At 42.7% G+C, this 20,028-nt stretch overlaps 1 protein-coding gene across 1 annotated transcript in view; it reads right to left on the bottom strand.

Moving 5' to 3' along the window:
• SLF1 (SMC5-SMC6 complex localization factor 1) overlaps window positions 1–20,028 on the bottom strand; it is a 1,376,372-nt gene that overhangs the window by 847,341 nt on the left and 509,003 nt on the right. Inside the window, exon 5 of the mRNA XM_044064135.1 lies at window positions 10,879–11,041. Coding sequence (XP_043920070.1) covers window positions 10,879–11,041 — 163 coding nt within the window. The remainder of the gene's footprint in view (window positions 1–10,878; window positions 11,042–20,028) is intronic.

Raw genomic sequence — 20,028 nt, forward strand, 5'->3', positions numbered from 1 at the left:
ACAAACTAAACATAGATGCCTTTACACTGAAAATGCCAAGAAACAGCTTCAGCACAAGCAAAAGACAGAAATAAATTAAAACACTGTGTTATTTAAATATACTAACTCTGAGATCACACAAACATGGGGTAAGGGCATATTCCCTAACCCCAGTAATTGCCGACCAGCTGCTTAATCATAAATGGTTGACTAAACAGCTGTTAATCAAACATACATTCAGTCTTACGAAGGGGGCAATAGAGAGAAGCAAAAAAAAAAAAAAAAACAGTACTAGACTATTCAACAATTACTGACATGTAGAGGAGGCAAAAGGAGAAACAACCAGAATAAAACAAGAAAATCTGTTCTTATCGTGCTAGAAGTTTGAGACCACATCTGGATGCTAACATGGCAAAAGAGATCTGGGAAGATTCAGAGAGGGAAGTGTATTATGAGTAGAGGAGGCAGGACTTCAAGAATGCCAAACCTGAGGTGCATATTTTGAATCTGACTTGGATCCAGTAACTCACAGGTTGAGAAAGATGGAAAGGACAACAACGGATATCATAATATGTTTTCAGATTTTAACATCTCCCTACCATCTGACTTGAAATACTAGTTTATTTTTGATACTGTCCTTCAAAAGACATTTCTCCATTGGGAAAGTCTGAAGAAAGTGTGTCCTTAGATTAGAGTTGAGAAGAACACTGGAAGGTGTAGCTGAGACCCTCAACATCAGATTTAGAAAGATCTCGTCTTCTGAGGAAGAGGATTCTCTTTCGCTTAAGAGGAGTAGAAGTTGAAAGAGAAGGATGGAGAGACTGGACTGCCTTAAACAAGCACTGTGCAAAATTATATCACTCTTCTTGAGAAGTCTTCCGCGCAGAAGGGGAGACATTTTTTATTTTTCATGCCCCTCTTGGGGGTCTCATGCCTTAAAGGGAGCAACCCAGCAATGTATTTGCATACCAGTACTAGGTGAATGCATCCCTCCCCCTCAGTGAGAATAAATTGCAGTTCTCCCTTCTCAGCAAGTTCAGCCTGATGTAAGGTCTAACAGGATGTGCTAAGTTCCTGGACCTTAACAGCCTCCTGAAGGATTACACCAATGGGCTAGTAGAGCTAGACTGACAGCCCATGGGCTACAAAGCCACCTTAGTGGAAAATGATTGACCCATACCTCAGAAAAGACAGTGAAGTCCAACATTCTCCAGAAACCTCTTTTGAAAGATTCTTTGTAATTTTCTCCTGATGGAAGAGATTTACTGAAAGATAATCCATTGCCATGGTTGCTATCACCAGATCCTTGAGGTGCTTATTCTAAAGAATGGCCCCGGCCAAATTTCCCCTTGTGCTATATATACCACCTTGGGCACCCCATGAAAAGAGGCCACTAGCCTAGTGGACTAACCCAGGCAATAAAGGATGAATAAAATAATACAGAATAAAAAATAAAAAAAGCTTCAAAGAATTCGACTTACTCCCTGTGACAAGACTTTACTTCATTCTGCTCACCAAGACAAAAAAAATCAAAAGTATGAATATTCTTGTAAAAGATTTGTCTACTGCAAGAACATTTACAGTTTCTGACACACACAATCTATTTTTTTTACATATGTTTTTTCTCAGAAAATGGAACAGGGATACTTATCTACACAAAACTGCACCTGAAGCCCAGCACCAATATTCCGCTAAGACAGCGAAGTCTGTTAAAGCAAACATACAGCAATAAAGTTCTGATTTTTGGCATGCCCATGCATCTCTCTTATACAAGCTGGTCATCTCATGCTAAGTGCAGACGTACAGTTTACTACAAAGGAGTTCAAAGTTTTGTACACTGGCCAGATCTCATATATCCTTGGTAGGATACAGTCCAGAGAAGTATTTCCATTAAAGCTGGGTCACAGAAGGGTGAAATGTATCTTGTACACTGGTCCTGGGAACTTCTTTTCTTCAAAAGAAAGTCTGCATCTTAAAAGGGCTAGCAGGAATGAACGTGGCTTGTGAAAAATAATTAAAGGTATGTGTTTTTTTTTTTTTTTTGCTAGCTTGTGTTGAACTGAAGCTTTATAAGCGAGAGTTTTATGCAAGTCTCCTTGGAGCTTACAGTTACATGACAACAAATAAAGTTTTCTTTCCTTTTGGCAGACTGAGATTCACACATTCAAGATGCTGATACCAACTTGCCATTAGACTTGTATAGCATACTGCATAGGCTAATCACTCTCTCTGGGTGTTTTCTAAAGAAAAATGCATAAAACAATCTTATAGTACAAGAATGATCAATTGAAATTAACATGCCCACTCTTAAAACACTAAGCTTCAAAGTAAATGAATGGAAATCACTTTTGCTCAGAGTAATAAATACAAAAGTTATCAAAGCAAGACCTAAAAGGATGTATTTAAGTGCGATCTTCATTCATAAGTTCATAGGTAGGTACTAGGCTATCTGCTTGAAGGCATTTATAAGCCAAGCCAGAATGTGTTGACTTTCGCCATCTCCTTAGATCAGTTCCCTGTGCCTCTGTCCAGTAGAGCCATTGAAGTGATCCCTGGGGTAAACTTTCTGTTTCCCATCCACTCGACAAGGTTTCTTTTGAAGAGGGTTAGCGAGGAGCTCTGCCTAATGTAGATTGGAATCTTGTTCCAGAGCATGGGATGTCTGCGAACCTGGTCAGCCATAGTCGTCCTGTGCTTGCCTGTACCTCTGAGAAGTATATGCCGAACAAGAGGGGTCCTAGGACTGAGCCCTGGGGAACGCCACTTGTAACCGGTTTAGAGTCAGACCAAGCTCCCACAACTCTTACCATGTGAGTTCTGTTCATGAGCCAGTTGGCAACCCATCTCGTGATGTAGGGGTTTATGTTAAGGCTGATGAGCTTGTCTATAATACCTAGGTGGGGAATGGTGTCGAAGGCCTTTGCAAGGTCTAGGTAGGCTGTGTGGACCACCTTTCCCTCATCTATAGCCTTGGTAACTGTCTCAAAGAAGTCCACCAGGTTTAGGAGACCTGATCTGCCCTTAAAGCCGAACTGGGTAGTGTCCAGTGTTTGGAGGTTCCCAATGTCTCTGTTAATGAGATCCATGATGATGCGCTCCATAGCTTTGCAGACCAAGCTAGTCAAGCTTACACGGCGATAGTACCTGGGGTCCATTGCGGCTCCACCTTTGTGGAGCGGAATAACCTTTGCTGTGTGCCACTCTGTGGGCACAATGCCTGTGGAGAGGCTTAGTTTAAACAGTGTGTTTAGGTGAGGGGTTAGTTCATCTTTTGAGCTCGTGTAGGACGCAACCTGGGACACCATCCGGTCCCATTGATGCTGTGTTTTTGGATTTGGAGAGGGCTGTTTTAACCTGAGTGTCTGTGATTTCAGGGGCACTACATTCTTCTGGCGTAGTTATGGGCCCTTTTGGGGGTGAAGTTTGCACTGAACCTGTCTGCCAGGATGTTGGCTATATTGGTCGGTTCAGTGTCTTTTGTGCCATTGTGTCATTCCGCACTAACTCCGAGCAGATCTGAGAATTGCCACTTAGATTCTTGACATAGCTAAAGAATGTCTTGTGGTTATCTTTGGAGTCCATGGCAATTCTTCTTTCGAAGCTAGCCTTGGATGATTTTATGAGGGAACGTAGTTTCTTGCTGATACTGATCAGGGATGTCTTCCCTTCTTGGGAATTTACTCTTTTCTGTACAAGTTTCCTCTTTCTATTGTATAGCTTGTTTATGGCAGGGGTCCACCAGTCTGGTTTCCTTTTTTTGGAAGAGTGAGTCTTGGTTTTGTTTGGGATAGCACAATCCATGCATTCTTGTAGGTGCGCGTAGAGTGCATTAGTAAAGGATTTTTGCAGCTTGGACAGCATTATCCTTTAGTATGGCGGTTTTGAAACTTCCCACCTCGGTCTTAAGTAATGTGAAGTTTGCTTTTGAAAAGTTTTTCACAGTGGTTAATTTGACTGAGGGTGGTGGCAGAATGTGGCTATCCAGAGTGATTAGTTTATGGTCAGCTCTAACCAGCGAGGGGTTGACTTCCAGTGTGGAACACAGGTCGCCCATGTTGGTGATGACCAGGTTCAATATGTTGTCACCTCTGGTGGGGGTGTTGACCAGTTGATCCAGGACATTTCAGTTTATAAATTCTAGGAAATGTTGGGCAAGTGAGTTTGTACTCAAGTAGTTCTCCCAGTTAATGTTTGGGTAATTGAAATCACCCAATTTCAGGGTGTTTGGTAGGATCGTTATGTTTCCCAGTGTTTCCAGGAATGCAGAGTGGGGGTCCTGGGACATGGTGGGTGATCTGTAGCAAGCTATAATTTGAATAGCAGTTTTGCCTGTTGTTAGTTGCATGTGGATGATCTCAGAAGCATCGTGCTGTGCCACTAACTTGGAGGTGTGGGTATCCTTGATGGATATTGATACTCCCCCGCCTTTTGCATTTCGGTCTGGGTTTTGTGGCCGAAATGTATGGTATGAGTTGTAGCCTGGTAGTGCTGGGGTGCTCTCTGGAGACTTAAACCAGGTTTCTGTTGCTGCACATATATCGATTTTCTCCATACTGAGGAGTGCCTCGAGTGTGTGCATTTTGAGGTTTAGACTTCTGGCATTGAGTAGCATTACCCTCAGTTTTTTGTTACTTGTGCTATTTACGGCAGTGGGTTTGTCTTTTGAGCCTTACCTAAAAAAGGCACTATGGGGGTGGCAAGAGCCTTGGCCACTATTTGAAAGCCTAAGGGTGCCAGGTGCAAGCAGTCTCTAGCGAAACAGCGTGGCTTGTCGAGCATGTCATCCCAGGCTGACAGACACTGGATACCCCTTTGAATGACACCAGAAGCTTAGCCAATTGTTGAGATTGATATTTTTTTCTCTATACCATGGTATCATTCTTGGTGAAGGCAGGATGCTACTCAGGGTCATACTGGCCTGGGCTACGTGATCAGAAAGCTTCTCCATGTCTCTTCATGTAGTCCAAGGAGGTACGGCTCAGGTCATTCACACCAACATGGACAATGACAGAGTCATATTTGTACTTTTTCTTTTTACTATAATGGCGTAAAATAAAATGAACATGATTTTTTTCATTAGAAGTCAAGCTGCAGTTGATCATATACATCTGAAGCTAGAAGTGCAATCATATGGCATTTTATAGGTAACCTTCATTATTGCCAGCTTAAAATTTCATGAAAATATGCCAAAGGATTTAGGAAACAAAAACATGGCAGAAACAAAAACAGATAAGAACACTTTGTAGTAAAGGCACAACTTTCTCAAACAGCAACTAGTAACTGAGGTCACCATCTGATAAACACTAAACTGTAGCAGTGTCCTGTACAACTGTAAATCTGTTTTAGAGTGTGCAGTCAGAAATACAGTCATCACAGCTGCACACATGTATGGTATCATTATGACAAAGTCAATACAAAAGGGGATTCCAAAATACAAGGACAGCTATAACTAAAGTGGAATGCCCCAGGTGCAAGGGGTTGGGGTGTGATCAGGAGATGCCTACAGTGCAACAGTACAGTACTGGCATTCACTTTTGAATGCCAATACTGCATTTCCATTTATAGTTGAAGCACTCAGTGCGAGTGTACATGCAGTGATTTAAGTGTAGCAAGCCACTTGCCTTGCTACACTTTTAAACAAAAAAACAAACAAAAAAAAAACTTTTTTTTATTAACTTTGAGTTGAGTTGCCCCTAGGGACAAGAGGATGGCATGGATTTGTGCCTGTACACTGAGAACACTGCACAGGGCGCTAGATGCTCTGCCTATAGTTCTGGGTAAAAGCCTGCAATATTAATACACAGCAAAAGTGAGGGTATCATCCAATACTCCTTTTCAGCACTGCAGTACTACTTTAAATGAGCAGTGAAAACCACACATTTTACATAAAACCCGATTTGGTGTCTTTTTGGACTTGTTGGCTGTTGGTGAAGCACCCACCAAGGGGAGAAAATGCTGAGAGAAGAAAGGAGCCACTTTTGAGATTTTAAGTATTTTGCTTCAGATTATTTGTTAAGTTTTTCTGCATTGCCGCCTACTTTTGAGCATTTTCTGGCTTGTTAAACTTGATTTCTGTGTTGGTAACTGTATTTAGAATACAACCTAGAGCTGATTACTGAATTTCCTGCCTGCACTTATTTTTAAAATCGTTTTTTCTTAAAACTTGCATTTTATCTGTCTCTGGCCTAGCACTCAAGTGTGGGGTCATTTACTGCACTGTTCTAACTTGTTGATACTTGTGAACCTCTGCTTTCCTTAAAAAAAAAAAAAAAAAATCTTGCTTTTTCCCACTTTTCTGAGATTTAAAAAAGTTCACTTACAGATTTGCTGTTCTGAACTGTTTGTAAGTTTCTTGGAGGCCATTGTTTGCTTGGGCTAAAGGGAAGTCTCTGTGTTCATCAGTGGCAGTGATAAACATTGAGCAGCCTGTCTGCCCCTGTGGGAGTGGTTACTGCCTTGAAACTGTAGTTTTATTGGCCATTTTGGGAAAATTCCTAACTCCTTGATCTCCCTCTCTTAAAACCCTCTTTTGTCCTGGCTCCACAAAGTCTGTTCTTCACTTTTTCCCTTAGAACTGCTCTATCTCTCAAATTAAACACCATATTCTCATTCTAAGGCCCCTCAATGGTCCAAATAAGTGATTTTACAAGTTAGCACTAATAAACCATAAGCACTACTTACTCTTATACTCTCTACGATTACCTTGTCCCCTATTGGTCCGTTTTAATTCAGTTCCCTATATTACTCTAGCATGTCCAAAGGTCAGTCAATGGTTTCCTCTCCAGTCCAGCTGGTGAATCTGGGAATTTTGAGGCAATGTTACAACTGTCTCATGTACACGGACAACCCTCTCCTCCTCCAAACTGGTTCAAATATATGTGAGAGATGCAACCATATAGCCAAACTGGAGGCTGAGCTCTCTCATCTCAAAACTGGTGTGACCAGTAAGGAGGAGAAGGTAACCTCACACAACACAATTCCAGTATCACATAGTCCCACCACAACAGTGAACCAAACACATAAAAACACAAAAACATACTCAGAGGCTCTAAATAAAAATCTACCTAAGCAACAGAGACCTCCAAAGCAGACATCCAAGCAAACACTACCCCAAAACAAAACACGTACAACACATAGCACACAAAGTCAGTGTGCCAAGCAGTCACAGCCCTTAAGACTGAATAACACACCTGATACTCTTCTAATAGCTAACTCTATTGTCAGACACACTGACATCCCACTCACCAGGCTGAATAAAGAGAAGGTCACAGTGAGCTGCCTGTCGAGCCCTAGGATCCGCCACAACGCAAGCACTCAGGTCACTCCAAAGCAAATACAAATATGACTCAGTCATTGTACATGCTGGCGTGAATGACCTGAGACGTACCTCCCTCGACTACATGAAAAGAGACAGAGGAGCTCTCTGATCATGTAGCCCAAGCCAGTATGACCCTGACCTTGAGCAGCATCTTACCCTCACCTAGAATGATGCCACGGTATAAAGACAAAATGATCGATTTCAACAATTGGCTAAACTTTTGGTGTCATTCAAAGGGGATCCAGTGTCTGTCAGCCTGGGATGACATGCTCGACAAGCCACGTTGCTTCACTAGGGACGGCTTGCACCTGTCACCCCTGGGCTTTCGGATATTGGCAAAGGCTCTTGCCATCCCCATAGTGCCTTTTTTAGGCAAGGCTCAGAAGTCAAACCCACCTCCATAGACAGCACAAGGAACAAGAAACTAAGGGTAATGCTGCTAAATGCCAGAAGTCTTAACCTCAAGATGCATGCACTCAAAGCTCTCCTCAGTATGGAGAACATCAATATCTGTGCAGTGACAGAAACCTGGTTCAAGGCTCCAGAGAGCAGCCCAGCACTACCAGGTTATACCTCACATCATGCTTTTCTGCCCCAAAACCCAGACCGAACCACAAAAGGAGGGAGAGTTTCCATATTTATCAAGGATATCCACACCTCCAGGTTAGTGGCATTGCACAAAGTATCGGAGACCATCCATGTGCAACTGACAGTGGGCAAGACTGCTTTTCAGTTTATAGCATCCTACAGACCACCCTCTCAAAGTCAGGAATCCCATTTTGCTTTCCTGAAAACATTGGAGAACATGAAGATCTCTCCGAACACCATTATATTGGGCGACTTCAACTACCCAAACATAGACTGGGAGCATTACTCAAGCCCCAGCACCTTAGCCCAAAGGTTCCTGGAATTTATAAACTCAAATGCTATGGAACAACTAGTCACAACTCCCACAAGAGGGGAAAACATACTAGACCTGATCATTACCAACATGGGGACTCTATGCTCCATACCAGAAGTATATCCCTCATTGGTAAGATCAGACCATAAATTAATTTCACTGGATATCCACATCCCGACCCCACCCCCGCCCAGAAAACCACAGTGAAAAACTTCTCAAAAGCGAACTTCACACTTCTCAAAACTGAAGTGGAATCCTTCAAGACCCAGAGCCAGTGGAAACTACGGCCCAAACTGCAAGCATTCTACAGACATCTCCAGGAATGCATGGATCATGATATCCCCAACAAAATCAAGACCCAATCATCCAAAGGCAGGCATCCAGTCTGGTGGACCCCAGCCATAAATAAACTGTACAACAGAAGGTGGAAGCTACTACATGATAGAGCAAAATCCCTAAAAGGGAAGGCATCTCTGATCAGTACTCGCAAAAAATTACGATCACTCATAAAATCCTCCAAGGCCAGCTTTGAGACAAAAATTGCAAAGTACACTAAAGACAATCATAAGGCTTTTTTCAGTTATGTTAGGAACCTGGGATGCAACTCCCAGACTTGTTCTGAGTTGATTCTAAGCGACAAAAAATACACTGAACCCACAGACATCGCCAGTATCCTGGCAGACAGGTTCAATGCAAACTTCTCCACCCCCCCCCCCACCAAAAGAGCAAGTATCTATCCTGGCAGAGTGCAGCCTCCCAAACATCTCTGATGCTCAGGTGAAGGCCGCCCTCTCCAAAGCAAAAACACTGCTTCCATGGGACCAGATGGCGTCCCGGGTTGCGTCCTACATGAACTCCAAGAAGAACTAATCCCTCAAGTAAAACTGCTGTACAATCTCAGCCTCACTACAGGATATGTGCCCAAAGAATGGCGTACAGCAACAGTGGTCCCACTCCACAAAGGTGGCGCCTCTGCGGACCCTGGAAACTATCGCCCCATAAGCCTGACTAGCCTAGTCTGCAAGGCTATGGAGAGGATCATCATGGAACTCATAAACAAAGACATTGGGGACCTACAGACACTAGATCCTACCCAATTTGGCTTTGTCAAGGGCAGATCCTGCCTTTTGAACCTGGTTGACTTCTTCGAAACAGTCACCAAGGCCATAGATGAAGGGAAGGTAGTCCACACAGCCTATCTGGACCTCGCAAAGGCATTTGACACAATACCCCACTCGGGCATCATAGATAAGCTATCCAGCCTAAATATAAACCCCTATGTCACAAGATGGGTCGCAAACTGGCTCAAAGACAGAACCCACAGAGTCAGAGTTGCTGGAGCCATGTCAGACTCGAAACCGGTCACAAGTGGCGTCCCACAAGGTTCTGTCCTGGGACCTCTCTTGTTCGTTATTTACTTTTCTGAAGTACAGGCCAACTTGGGAGGACTATGGCTCACCAAGTTCGCAGATGACTGCAAACTGGGCGCCATAATCGACTCTCCAGCTGACACAAACATCCTTCAAAAGGTCTCGCAGAGATGGATAACTGGTGCCAGAGCCATGGTCTAAAGCTAAATGCCAAAAAGTGTATAGTCGTACCCTTTGGCAAAAACAATGTGCCCACAAATTACCACATACGTGGTAACCCATTAAGTACAGAGAAAGTAATTAGAGATCTTGGGACCCAAGTTGATAGCAATCTCTCCTTTGACAACCACATTGCCAAAGTGGTTAGAAAGACCTTTTACATAGCCCACCTCATCATGAAAGGATTCACATCTAGATCAAGAGAGGTGATCATGCCTCTTTATTCATCCCTCATCAGGCCCATCATAGAATACAATGCCCCCTTTGGGATGTACCTTACCCGACACCTGCAGCAATTAGAAATACCCCAAAAGTACCTCACCAGGAGGATCAAGGGACTCAAACAGATGCCATATGCTGCTCGGTTAAAAAAACTCCAGCTCTACTCAGTTGCATATCGCCTACTTCGAGGCGATCTATGCCTGACATACAAAGCTATGTCCAACCCAGAATTAATGGACATGCTCCACCTTTGTAAATCTAAATCCCTTAGAGCCATGCGCTTGAGGGACTTGAACCTCAGCACAGAAATAAACAGAACATGCTGGAGGGACAGATTCATAACCCAGAGGCTCCCTTCACTCTGGAATAGAATTCCAATTCATGTTAGGCAGAGCACCTCACTGACTCTCTTCAACAAGAATCTTGATGAATGGATGGGGGATCGTAGGTTTGTCCCGGGGATTACTTCCGTGTCACTATTAGACAGAGGCACAGTAAACTAAACTTTAAAAAGGGCACAGTATACTCAAATCAAGGGGTGGCGTAAGCCAAACACAATCGGGCTAGGCTTATAAATGCCCCAGGGCAGATAGCCTAGTATGAACCTATGAACCTATAACTGATGCACATGAAAATGGAAGGGTAAAATCCTGTGTTACATAATAACTAGGCATATCATCTGCCTGGATATTGTTTTTAAAACTGAATGCACACAATTTTTTAAACACAGAAAATAGCATTCTGCCCTGACAAAAAATAAAGAAAAAAATATATCACATTTTATCATATATTCTTCGTCTTTCTCGCTTTTTAAAAAAAAATTGCAGTAAACTTTCAAAACAGGAAATCATCACAAACCATCTCTTTACCTCAAGAAGGACTTCTCCCACATAGGTTAGTGGATAGTAGGGTGCATTATAAACTTTTCTGCTATTGTCCTGCATGAAAGTTCCAGTGCTCGTGAACACATGAGTAACATCTTCTAATGGATCTGGCTGATAACACACGACTGCCTTCCCAGCACAGAGAATTCTATATTAGTAAGAAAAAACAAATACAAAAACTGAACTGCTGCTTCTCTGATTTGTTAGCGGAAGATATTTGACAAATATTCTCTCTTATTCATTACACTTTTTGACTTGTCTTAGCTCTCTAGGAATGGTAACTCTATTAAAAGTAATGGTATAGACCTACAGTATTCTTGCCCTCAGCCTAGCAGTAGCCTTTTTTAGTCCTCAGAATAAGACACACTAAGGGTGATTAATTTACTGAAGCACTTAAGTCAGTGCAAAAATCTGTCATCACTTCTCAGTAACTCTGTACTGCCCATCTGCTATTCGTCTAACACAACTGAAAGTTGCAAAATAAGACAAAAATCTATATCTTCTGTACTGACCTCACCCCGATCCTTTGGAAACTGAATCCATCCATCAGCATCATCTTTTTCCCATTTTTGCACATAGGGTCAGTATGCAACTTCAACAGTGACAATCATCTACAGGTTTACACCGATGGGTGGCTTAGCTCTGCCACAGTAGTTCTTTCACATCACACACTCACACGAACGCTCACATCAATGGCCAATTCAGTGTGTCCCAATTCACCTACTGCACATCTTTAGAATATGGGCAGAAACTAGAGCACCCGAAGGGAACCCACACCAACACAAGGAGGACATGGAGACTCTGCAGAGAGGGCACCCTTGCCAAGAATCGAACCAGGGAACCTCTTGCTGTGCGAGGCTACTTATCTTAAACAGTTAACTGGAATGTTGGTGATAACTTTAAAAGAAACAGTAAATGTGTTTGAGGTTAACAGTTTAACACAAATAACAACACAGTCAGCATGTCATAAACCATTTTACATCACTTTTTATACATTTCATGAAAGTATTGTATATACAATGAATATAAAAAGTTTACACACCCCTGTTAAAATGCCAGGTTTTTGCGATATAAAAAAATGAAACCACAATAAATCATTTCAAAACTTTCCCCACCTTTAATGTGATTTATAACCTGTACAATTCAATTGAAAAACAAATCTGTAAGGGGAAAAAATATAAAAAATAAAAAAGGTACAATACGCTGGTTGCGTAAGTGTGCACACCCTTAAACTAATACTTTGCTGTGTGTGTACACACCCTTAAACTAATATTTTGTTGAAGCACCTTTTGATTTAATTACAACATTCAGTCTTTTTGGGTACACACCTTCCATCAATTAAAGAGACTCTGATTAACCCCAAATAAAGTTCAGCTGTCCTAGTAGGAATTTCCTGACATTTACTCAGTTGCCTGCTACACCAAAAGCCATGGTTCGATGAGAGCTAACAAAGCATCAAAGGGATCTCATTGTTGAAAGGTATCAGTCAGGAGAAGGGTACAAACAAATTTCCACAACATTGGCTATACCATGGAACACAGTGAAAACAGTCAGCAAAAAGTGGAGAAAATGTGGGATAACAGTGATGTTGCAAAGAAGAACTGGACGTCCCTCCACAATTGATGAAAAGACCAGACAAAAATCGGTCAGAGAGGCTGCCAAGAGACCTACATCAACACTGAAGGAGCTGCAGGAATTTCTGGCAAGTACTGGTTGTGTACTACATGTGACAACAATCTCCCGTATTCTTCATATGTCTGGATTATGAGGTAGGGTTGCAAGATGGGAGCCTTCTCTTACACAGAAAAACATCTAGGCCTGGCTAAAATTTGCAAAACAATACATCAAGTCTCTCAAAAGCATGTGGAAAAATGTGTTATGGTCTGATGAGACCAAGGTTGAACTTTTTGGCCACAATTCCAAAAGGTACATTTGACGCAAAAACAACAGTTCGTATCACAAAAATAACACCATCCCCACGGTGAAGCATGGTGGTAGCAGTATCATGCTTTGGGGTTGCTTTTCTTCAGCTGGAACTGGGGCTTTAGCCAAGGTGGAGGGAATTATGAATAGTTCCAAATACCAATCACTTTTGGCCCAAAACCTTCAGGCATCTGCCAAAAGCTGAAGAGGAATTTCACCTTTCAACACGAAAATGACCCCAAGCATACATCCAAATCAACAAAAGAATGACTTCACCAGAAGAAAATTAAAGTTTTGGAATGGCCCAGCCAGAGCCCAGACCTAAATCTAATAGAAAATCTGTGGGGTGACTTGAAGTGGGCTGTGCACAAGAGATGCCCTCGCAATCTGACAAATTTGGAGCGGTTTTGCAAGGAAGAGTGGGCAAATATTGCCAAGTCAAGACATACCATGCAGATAGACTACCCAAGAAGACTGAATATTGTAATTAAATCAAAATATGCTTCAACAAAGTATTAGTTTAAGGGTGTGCACACATGCAACCAGCGTATTGTACATTTTTTTAATATATTTTTTCCTCCAACAGGTTTATTTGTTTTTCAATTGAATTGTACAGGTTATAGGCCACATGAAAGGTGGGAAAAGTTTTGAAATTATTTATTGTGGTCTCATTTTTTTATATCACAAAAACCTGGCATTTTAACAGGGGAGTGTAAACATTTTATATTCACTGTAGGTAGGACATATTTGTATTAATGTTTTTGCTACACTCAACAGAGAACTACTTACAAGAGAGAACACTGGAGCTAACAAGTACAACTTTAAGTGAAAAATCACAGTGCAAAAGTCAGCTAATATAAACAGAAAATATGTGGCAAAATCCCACATTAGTGAAAATGTGCTGAACTAAATTCAGCCATACCATACAGAATTTACTAAAGGAGCATACCAGATTAAAACAGACTATTAGCTGCACATGTTCTCAGTAATAAAACATTGTTGCTGAATGTCCTTGTGGATCACCACCTTACTTTGCTGAATCGAAAATAGGTGCATTTCTTTTTCCCTGAATAATCTGGCTTTTTTCCATCAATGTACCCTTTACCCAGGAAATATTCATAAAGTTAAGCAGTCACTTATGTGGCATCTTACTTTTAGTCACTGGACAGAGGTTTTCCTAAATATAATGACCAGTGACACTGAAGGTTCTCCTGAATTCCAAACTGGGAGAGGATTCAAACCAGAAACAAGATCTCTATTAAAACATATATATTCTTTAAAGACTGCATGTATGCCAAGGCCAAGCATTCACGGAAAACATGAGAGCACAAGTGCTACCCCCCACACACACACACACACACACACACACACACACACACACACACACACACACACACACACACACACACACTTTTCCACTGTATGCACCAGTGAATGGGTACTGTACAAAATAGGACAGAGCCCTTGGACAAACTACGGCTTTTCTACAACTCACCACAGTGTCTCAGGATGTTAGCAGAACAGGGACATACAGTGCTAAGCTGGTAAAACAAACTATGTTTCATTTACAACCATGTTACCGCCCAAAGCCAATGTAAATTTCTACATAATGGTTCTACATTTTTTATATGCTGAAAAGGGTTTTTTAGCCAGTTCACCTACCCAGCTAGCAAATTTTAAATAAAATAAAAAAAAAAGTAACCCACTTAAGGAATAATGACTTGTAACCATAATGATTTTTCTATCACACAGGCAAGGGATAAAGTTACTAAGTTGCTTAAACTACTCCCAAACTTTACCTCCCCACCACTCCATATGATTTTTCCCTGGCCAGAGTCCATGACTAGCCTATACAACTGCCTGTCCCTTTTCTTTTAGAAGAAACCTGGCTAGATACTGCCCCCCCCACCCCATATGAACACTGAAGCATCTATCAGTACAACAATCTCTTGGCTGTAATCAGGGCTCGTCAATACTGAGGGAACCACTCAAGGCCTCTGTTCATAAAGCTTATCTAGCCTGTTCTTTTGCAAACGGTTGACAAAGGAAATGGCTACGGCTAGGGACAGACTTTATGCCAATAATTTCAAGACACCCCTTTGGACCTGTTTTTCATAACAGGGGTAAGGCCATGGCAGTACAGCTTCCACCTTGGCAGGCTCTGGCTCAATCCTACCACTACCCACCAGATGGCCACAATGCTTCTACCATTCCTAAATGGTAAGTGCCTGCTTAACCTGCCCTTTTCAATTCACTGACTACCTCCCTAACACTATGCTCCTGCCAAAACAGATTAAAGTCAGTAATGTCATCTGTGTAACCAAGAGCATAGTCATCACCTTCTGACAGGTTGTAAACTGCTAGTCTCTGGAAAGTTGACCATACAATTTAGTAAACTCATACAAACCAAGTGACATTAAAGATGCCAATCTGTCCTTTGCTGCTGATGTCAAGTGTACTTCCCAGTGACCCTCAGTCAGGTCAGTACTTGTCAGATACTTGGTTCCACCTAATAGCTCTAAGACTTCTCTCCTGGATGTAGGATAAGTATCTTACTCTGCGTCACTGCTCGGTTATCAGTAGTTTACACGGAGCCCTGTACGCTCCACATTTTTTTTTTTGGCACCAGCTCTACAGGTGAGGCCCTAAAACTGGTGGATTACTGAATTATCCCACATTCTAATATTTCCTGCAGTTCCTTATGCATAAATTATGTGATTTAGTAGACATACAGTAAGAAGCCTGTTTGACTGGTTACTGACTTTCTGTGTACACCTGTGCTGACTCCAACTTCCTAAAGTTCTGCTCAGTCTTCCTTAACTTAAGTACGGGATAGCTGCAGCAATCTCACCCAAAACAATTAAATGTCCCTATTGTGACTGTAGCTTATTCTGTTGAAAAGGAATAAACCTGATGACCTTCTGTCCAAGTGTACAGTCTCAGACTCTGTCTGGCCATATCACATTACATTTGGCTTCTGCTGTACCTGTGTTAGATGTTTTTGTGCCAACCCCCATGAGCTTCCTAACATTAGTCCTTAAATTCAAATCATATCCCACAACAGACTTCTTGTGGGATTCACATTCATCCCATCACTCATAACAACTGTAATCCAGGAACGAACTCACCCTGCCACCATAAAGTAGCTTAAACAGTAAAAAATGTGGATTCTTGTGACATCTCTCTGTATGTAGAAATGAAATGGAACAGGTACTTATCCCACTCATCATCTAAGTTGGTTCTACAAATGTTCTCAGAAATGGTCAAAGTTAGACTTAAACCTCAATATTCATAGGTTCATAGTACATTACTAGGATAAGGGATTAAGGGCCCTTACAAGCCTAGCCAATATAACTCAATTTTACCCAACATATGGCCCCTAGGGACAAGAGAATGGCATGGATTTGTGCCTGTACACTAAGTATCTTACAGAATGCCCCAGTCCATAAGGGACACAGACACTACCCCAGGAATAAATTTGCGATTCCCCATCCACTGATACAAACCGTGTTTGAAGAGGGCCAGGGAACCAACTGATATTGCCAACATCCTGGCATATAGGTTCAGTGCTAACCTTACCCCCTTCTCACCCCCTTAAAGGCCTATATCTATACAGGAAGAATGCAGAGTCCCTGTAATCACATCTATGGAGGTAAAAGCTGCACTCTCTAAAACCAAAAAAGTACAGTTGTGTACACTTACCATAAATGTAGATGTTAGAGTGTATTCACTGTTGCAGTCCTAACCAATGGGTTATCTGGCTCCCGGTAGCCCTCGATCGGCCAGAATACCAAAGGTAAGTGAAAATGACACTGGCTGTTGTCGGATGTAAAGGACGTCAGGGCATCCGATACAAAAGGAGGCAGCCAACGTCACTTCCTCAGTCTTTCTTGCCATAACAGTCAGAAGCCCCCAGAAAACAAGGCTTAAACCAAAAGCCATTTTGCCAAATAATACCAAATTTAGCCTATACCTTAGGAAAAGAGAAAAGGGGGAAGGAGGGAGGGAAACCAGGACTGCAGCAGTGAATACACTCGAACATCTACATTTATGGTAAGTGTACACAACTGTACTATGTTCATCGTGTTTCACTGTTGCAGTCCTAACCAAGGGGTTGATTACCAAAGCCCAGAGAAAAGGGAGGAGGAACCAACAGAATCAAGGATTGGAGATAATGCCCTGCAGAACAGCAATGGCAAACCCTGCCCTGGCTCTTGAAAACAAAGGCAAATTATAATGCGTTGTGAAAGTGTTAACAGAAGACCATGAGGCAGCCTCCAAAATGTCTTTGGTAGGGACACCCCTTAAAAAGGCGGCAGAAGTGGAAGCTGCTCTAGTTGAGTGGGTCCTAACCCCTTCAGGAGGAACCTTGCCATGAAAGGAATAAAGTAATACAATGTGCAATCCATTTAGAAATGGTTTGCTTAGAAACAGCCTTTCCCTGGGCTCCAAGGGCAAAACTGACCAATAGCTGTGCTGATTTCCGAAGGTCTTTCGTCCTGTCCAGGTAAAACCTGAGCTGTCTATGCACATCAAGAGAATGTAGAATTCTTTCACCTCTATTTTGAGGATTAGAAAAGAAGGTAGGAAAGTGTATGGCCTGTTTAAGAGTCAGGCTAGAAACTACCTTAGGCATAAAGGAGGGGTTGGTTCTCGGAGAGACCCTATTTGCATGGAAAATAAGAAAAGGCTCCACAGCCATCAAAGCATGCCACTCCGAAACCCTCCTTTCTGAAGTTATAGCCAAGAGGAAGGCAGTCTTTCATGAGAGAAACTTTAAATCTGTAGTGGCAGCTGGCTCAAAAGAAGGAAGAGTGAGTTTCTCTAGAACAAAATTAAGATCCCAGGCTGGAGTAGGCGCCCTTCTGGGAGGTCTTAAGTTGCAAGCACCTCTAATAAACATTTTCATGCAGGGATGAGAGAAAATGGGTTGTTCAAAAGAACAATGACCAGAAATGGCCGAAGCATGGATCTTGATAGAGGAAAAAGAAAGACCACCCTAAAGCAAATCAGCCAGGTAGTCCAGGATCAGAGGAAGGGTAGGATGAGAAGACGATTCCTCTCTAGCCTCCATCCAGTGAAAGAATCTTTCCCATTTGCCAGCATAAGACATCCTAGTGCTAGGCCTCCTGGCCTCCCTCAGCACGTCAACCACCTGCTGGGAAAGGTTAGAAGAAAAGGACAGAGTCATACAACGAGCCATGTTGCCAAATGGAGAGACTGAAGATGAGGATGTAGAATGGTTCCCCCTTCTTGAACCAAAAGATCTGGCTTCAGAGGAAGATGCCAAGGAGGAAATTGGGAGATACTGCGAAGCAGTGGATACCAATGCTGTCTGGGCCAGTCCGGAGCTACGAGAATAGTCCTTGGTCGCTCGTCTCTGATCTTCAACAATACTCTGAGAAAAAGAGAAAGAGGAGGGAAGACAAACTGACAGCAGCGTCCATGTGAAGGACAGATCATCCACTCTCCAGGCTCTGCTGTGATGCTGTCTGGTGCAAAAAAGAGGTAGAAGATAGTTGTCTGGAGAGGAGAAAAGATCCACTTGAGGAGTGCCCCAACGGTGAATGATGCTGTAAAAAACTGCTCTGTTCAGCTGCCACTTGTGGGGATCCAGGGTCTGTCTGCTCAACTGGTCTGCCAAAACATAGAGCCTTCCTGGAAGAAACTGAGCTAGGAGATGCAGGCCCAGGGATGCTGCTATGGACCAAAGACTCATGCTCTGTCTGCACAGGGGGGTAAGAATGAGTCCCTCCCTACTTGTTGATGTACCACATGACTGTGGTGTTGTCTGTCCTGACAAGCAGGCTCCCTGGAGAAAGAAGATACTTGAAAGTTAGTAAGGCCTGCTGGACTGCCGTCAACTCCTTTAAATGTATGTGCAGGTGCATCTGCTGGGCATTCCAACTTCCTTGTATGCATCTGCCATCCAGGTGAGCTCCCCAGGCATAGTCCGATGCGTCTGTGGTAAGAACTTGAGTGGCAAGGGGTGGGTGAAAAGGCACGCCTTTGTTCTGCAGACCGGCTGTTGCCCACCATAGAAACTCTGTCTATAGACATGGAAACAGAGGAATTATCACATCCAGGTCCTGTGTGTGTTCACAACAAATGTTCTTGAGGTACCATTGTAATTTCCTCATATACAGTCTTGCATATGGAATCATGAGAATGCAAGAGGCCATAAATCCCACAGCTTGCAGGTATTTCCTTGCAGGGAGCTGGGACAGGCTTGCCAAGTCTTTGAAGTAAACTGAAAGAGTTGTCTGCTTCTCCTGGGTGAGATTTATCATGTGGGCAACTGTGTTCAGACTCGCTCTCAGGAAAGTTATCTCTTTGGATGGCACCATTTTTGATTTTTCCTCATTGAGAGTGTAATCCAGGGAAGAGAGAAGAGTCTTTACAAATTCTAGATCCTTTAACAGCTGTTCCTGAGAATTTGCTTGAATTAGACAGTTGTCCAAGTATGGATAAATCTGAATTTTCTTCTGCCTGCAAAAAGCAATGACTGGAGCCAGGCACTTTGTGAAAACTCCGGGAGCATAGATAAGCCAAAGGGCAGCGCAGAGAATTGATAATGTTGCTTGCCCACCCTGAAATGAAGGTATTGCCTGCAACTTTCCCTGATAGGGATGTGCAGATAAGCTTTTTTTGAGATCCAACGTCACCAACCAGGAATCCTTTTCTAACACTGGCAGCAACTGATGCAGAGTGAGCATTTTGAACTTTGGAATTATCAAGAAAGAGTTCAGGATGGATAGATCTAGAATAGGATGCCAGGTTCCTTCTTTTCTTGGAACTAAGAAAATTCTGGAATAGAAACCCTGGCCTACCTGCTGAGCAGGAACTGATTCTATTGCTCCCAGATGCAACAGAGACAAAATTTGCTTTTCTACTTCTGCCCTTTGGTTTGGAGGAGTGTCTGGGAATCCTTTGGGTACTGGAAAGGTGCGGAAAGAAAACTTGTGTCTTAGGGATACAGTTCTGAGTACCCATTTGTCATGTGGCCCAGACATTTGCAAAAAGGGCCAGCCTTCTCCCTATAGGACTCTCCGGGCAGGCAAGAACAGGCAAAAGTTGGACACAGTCATTGAGAATGTTTAGATTGAGATGCAGCCTTAGAACTTTCTGCCTTGGAAGAGGAAGCTTGCCAACACTTAGACCTTTGAAGGGTAGCCACCTGTCCCCTAGAAGATTTGAAACCTCTAGTCCTAG

This window comes from Protopterus annectens, chromosome 2.part2 (assembly GCF_019279795.1).
Source record: "Protopterus annectens isolate FY-2018-M chromosome 2.part2, PAN1.0, whole genome shotgun sequence".
Lineage (NCBI taxonomy): Eukaryota > Metazoa > Chordata > Ceratodontiformes > Protopteridae > Protopterus > Protopterus annectens.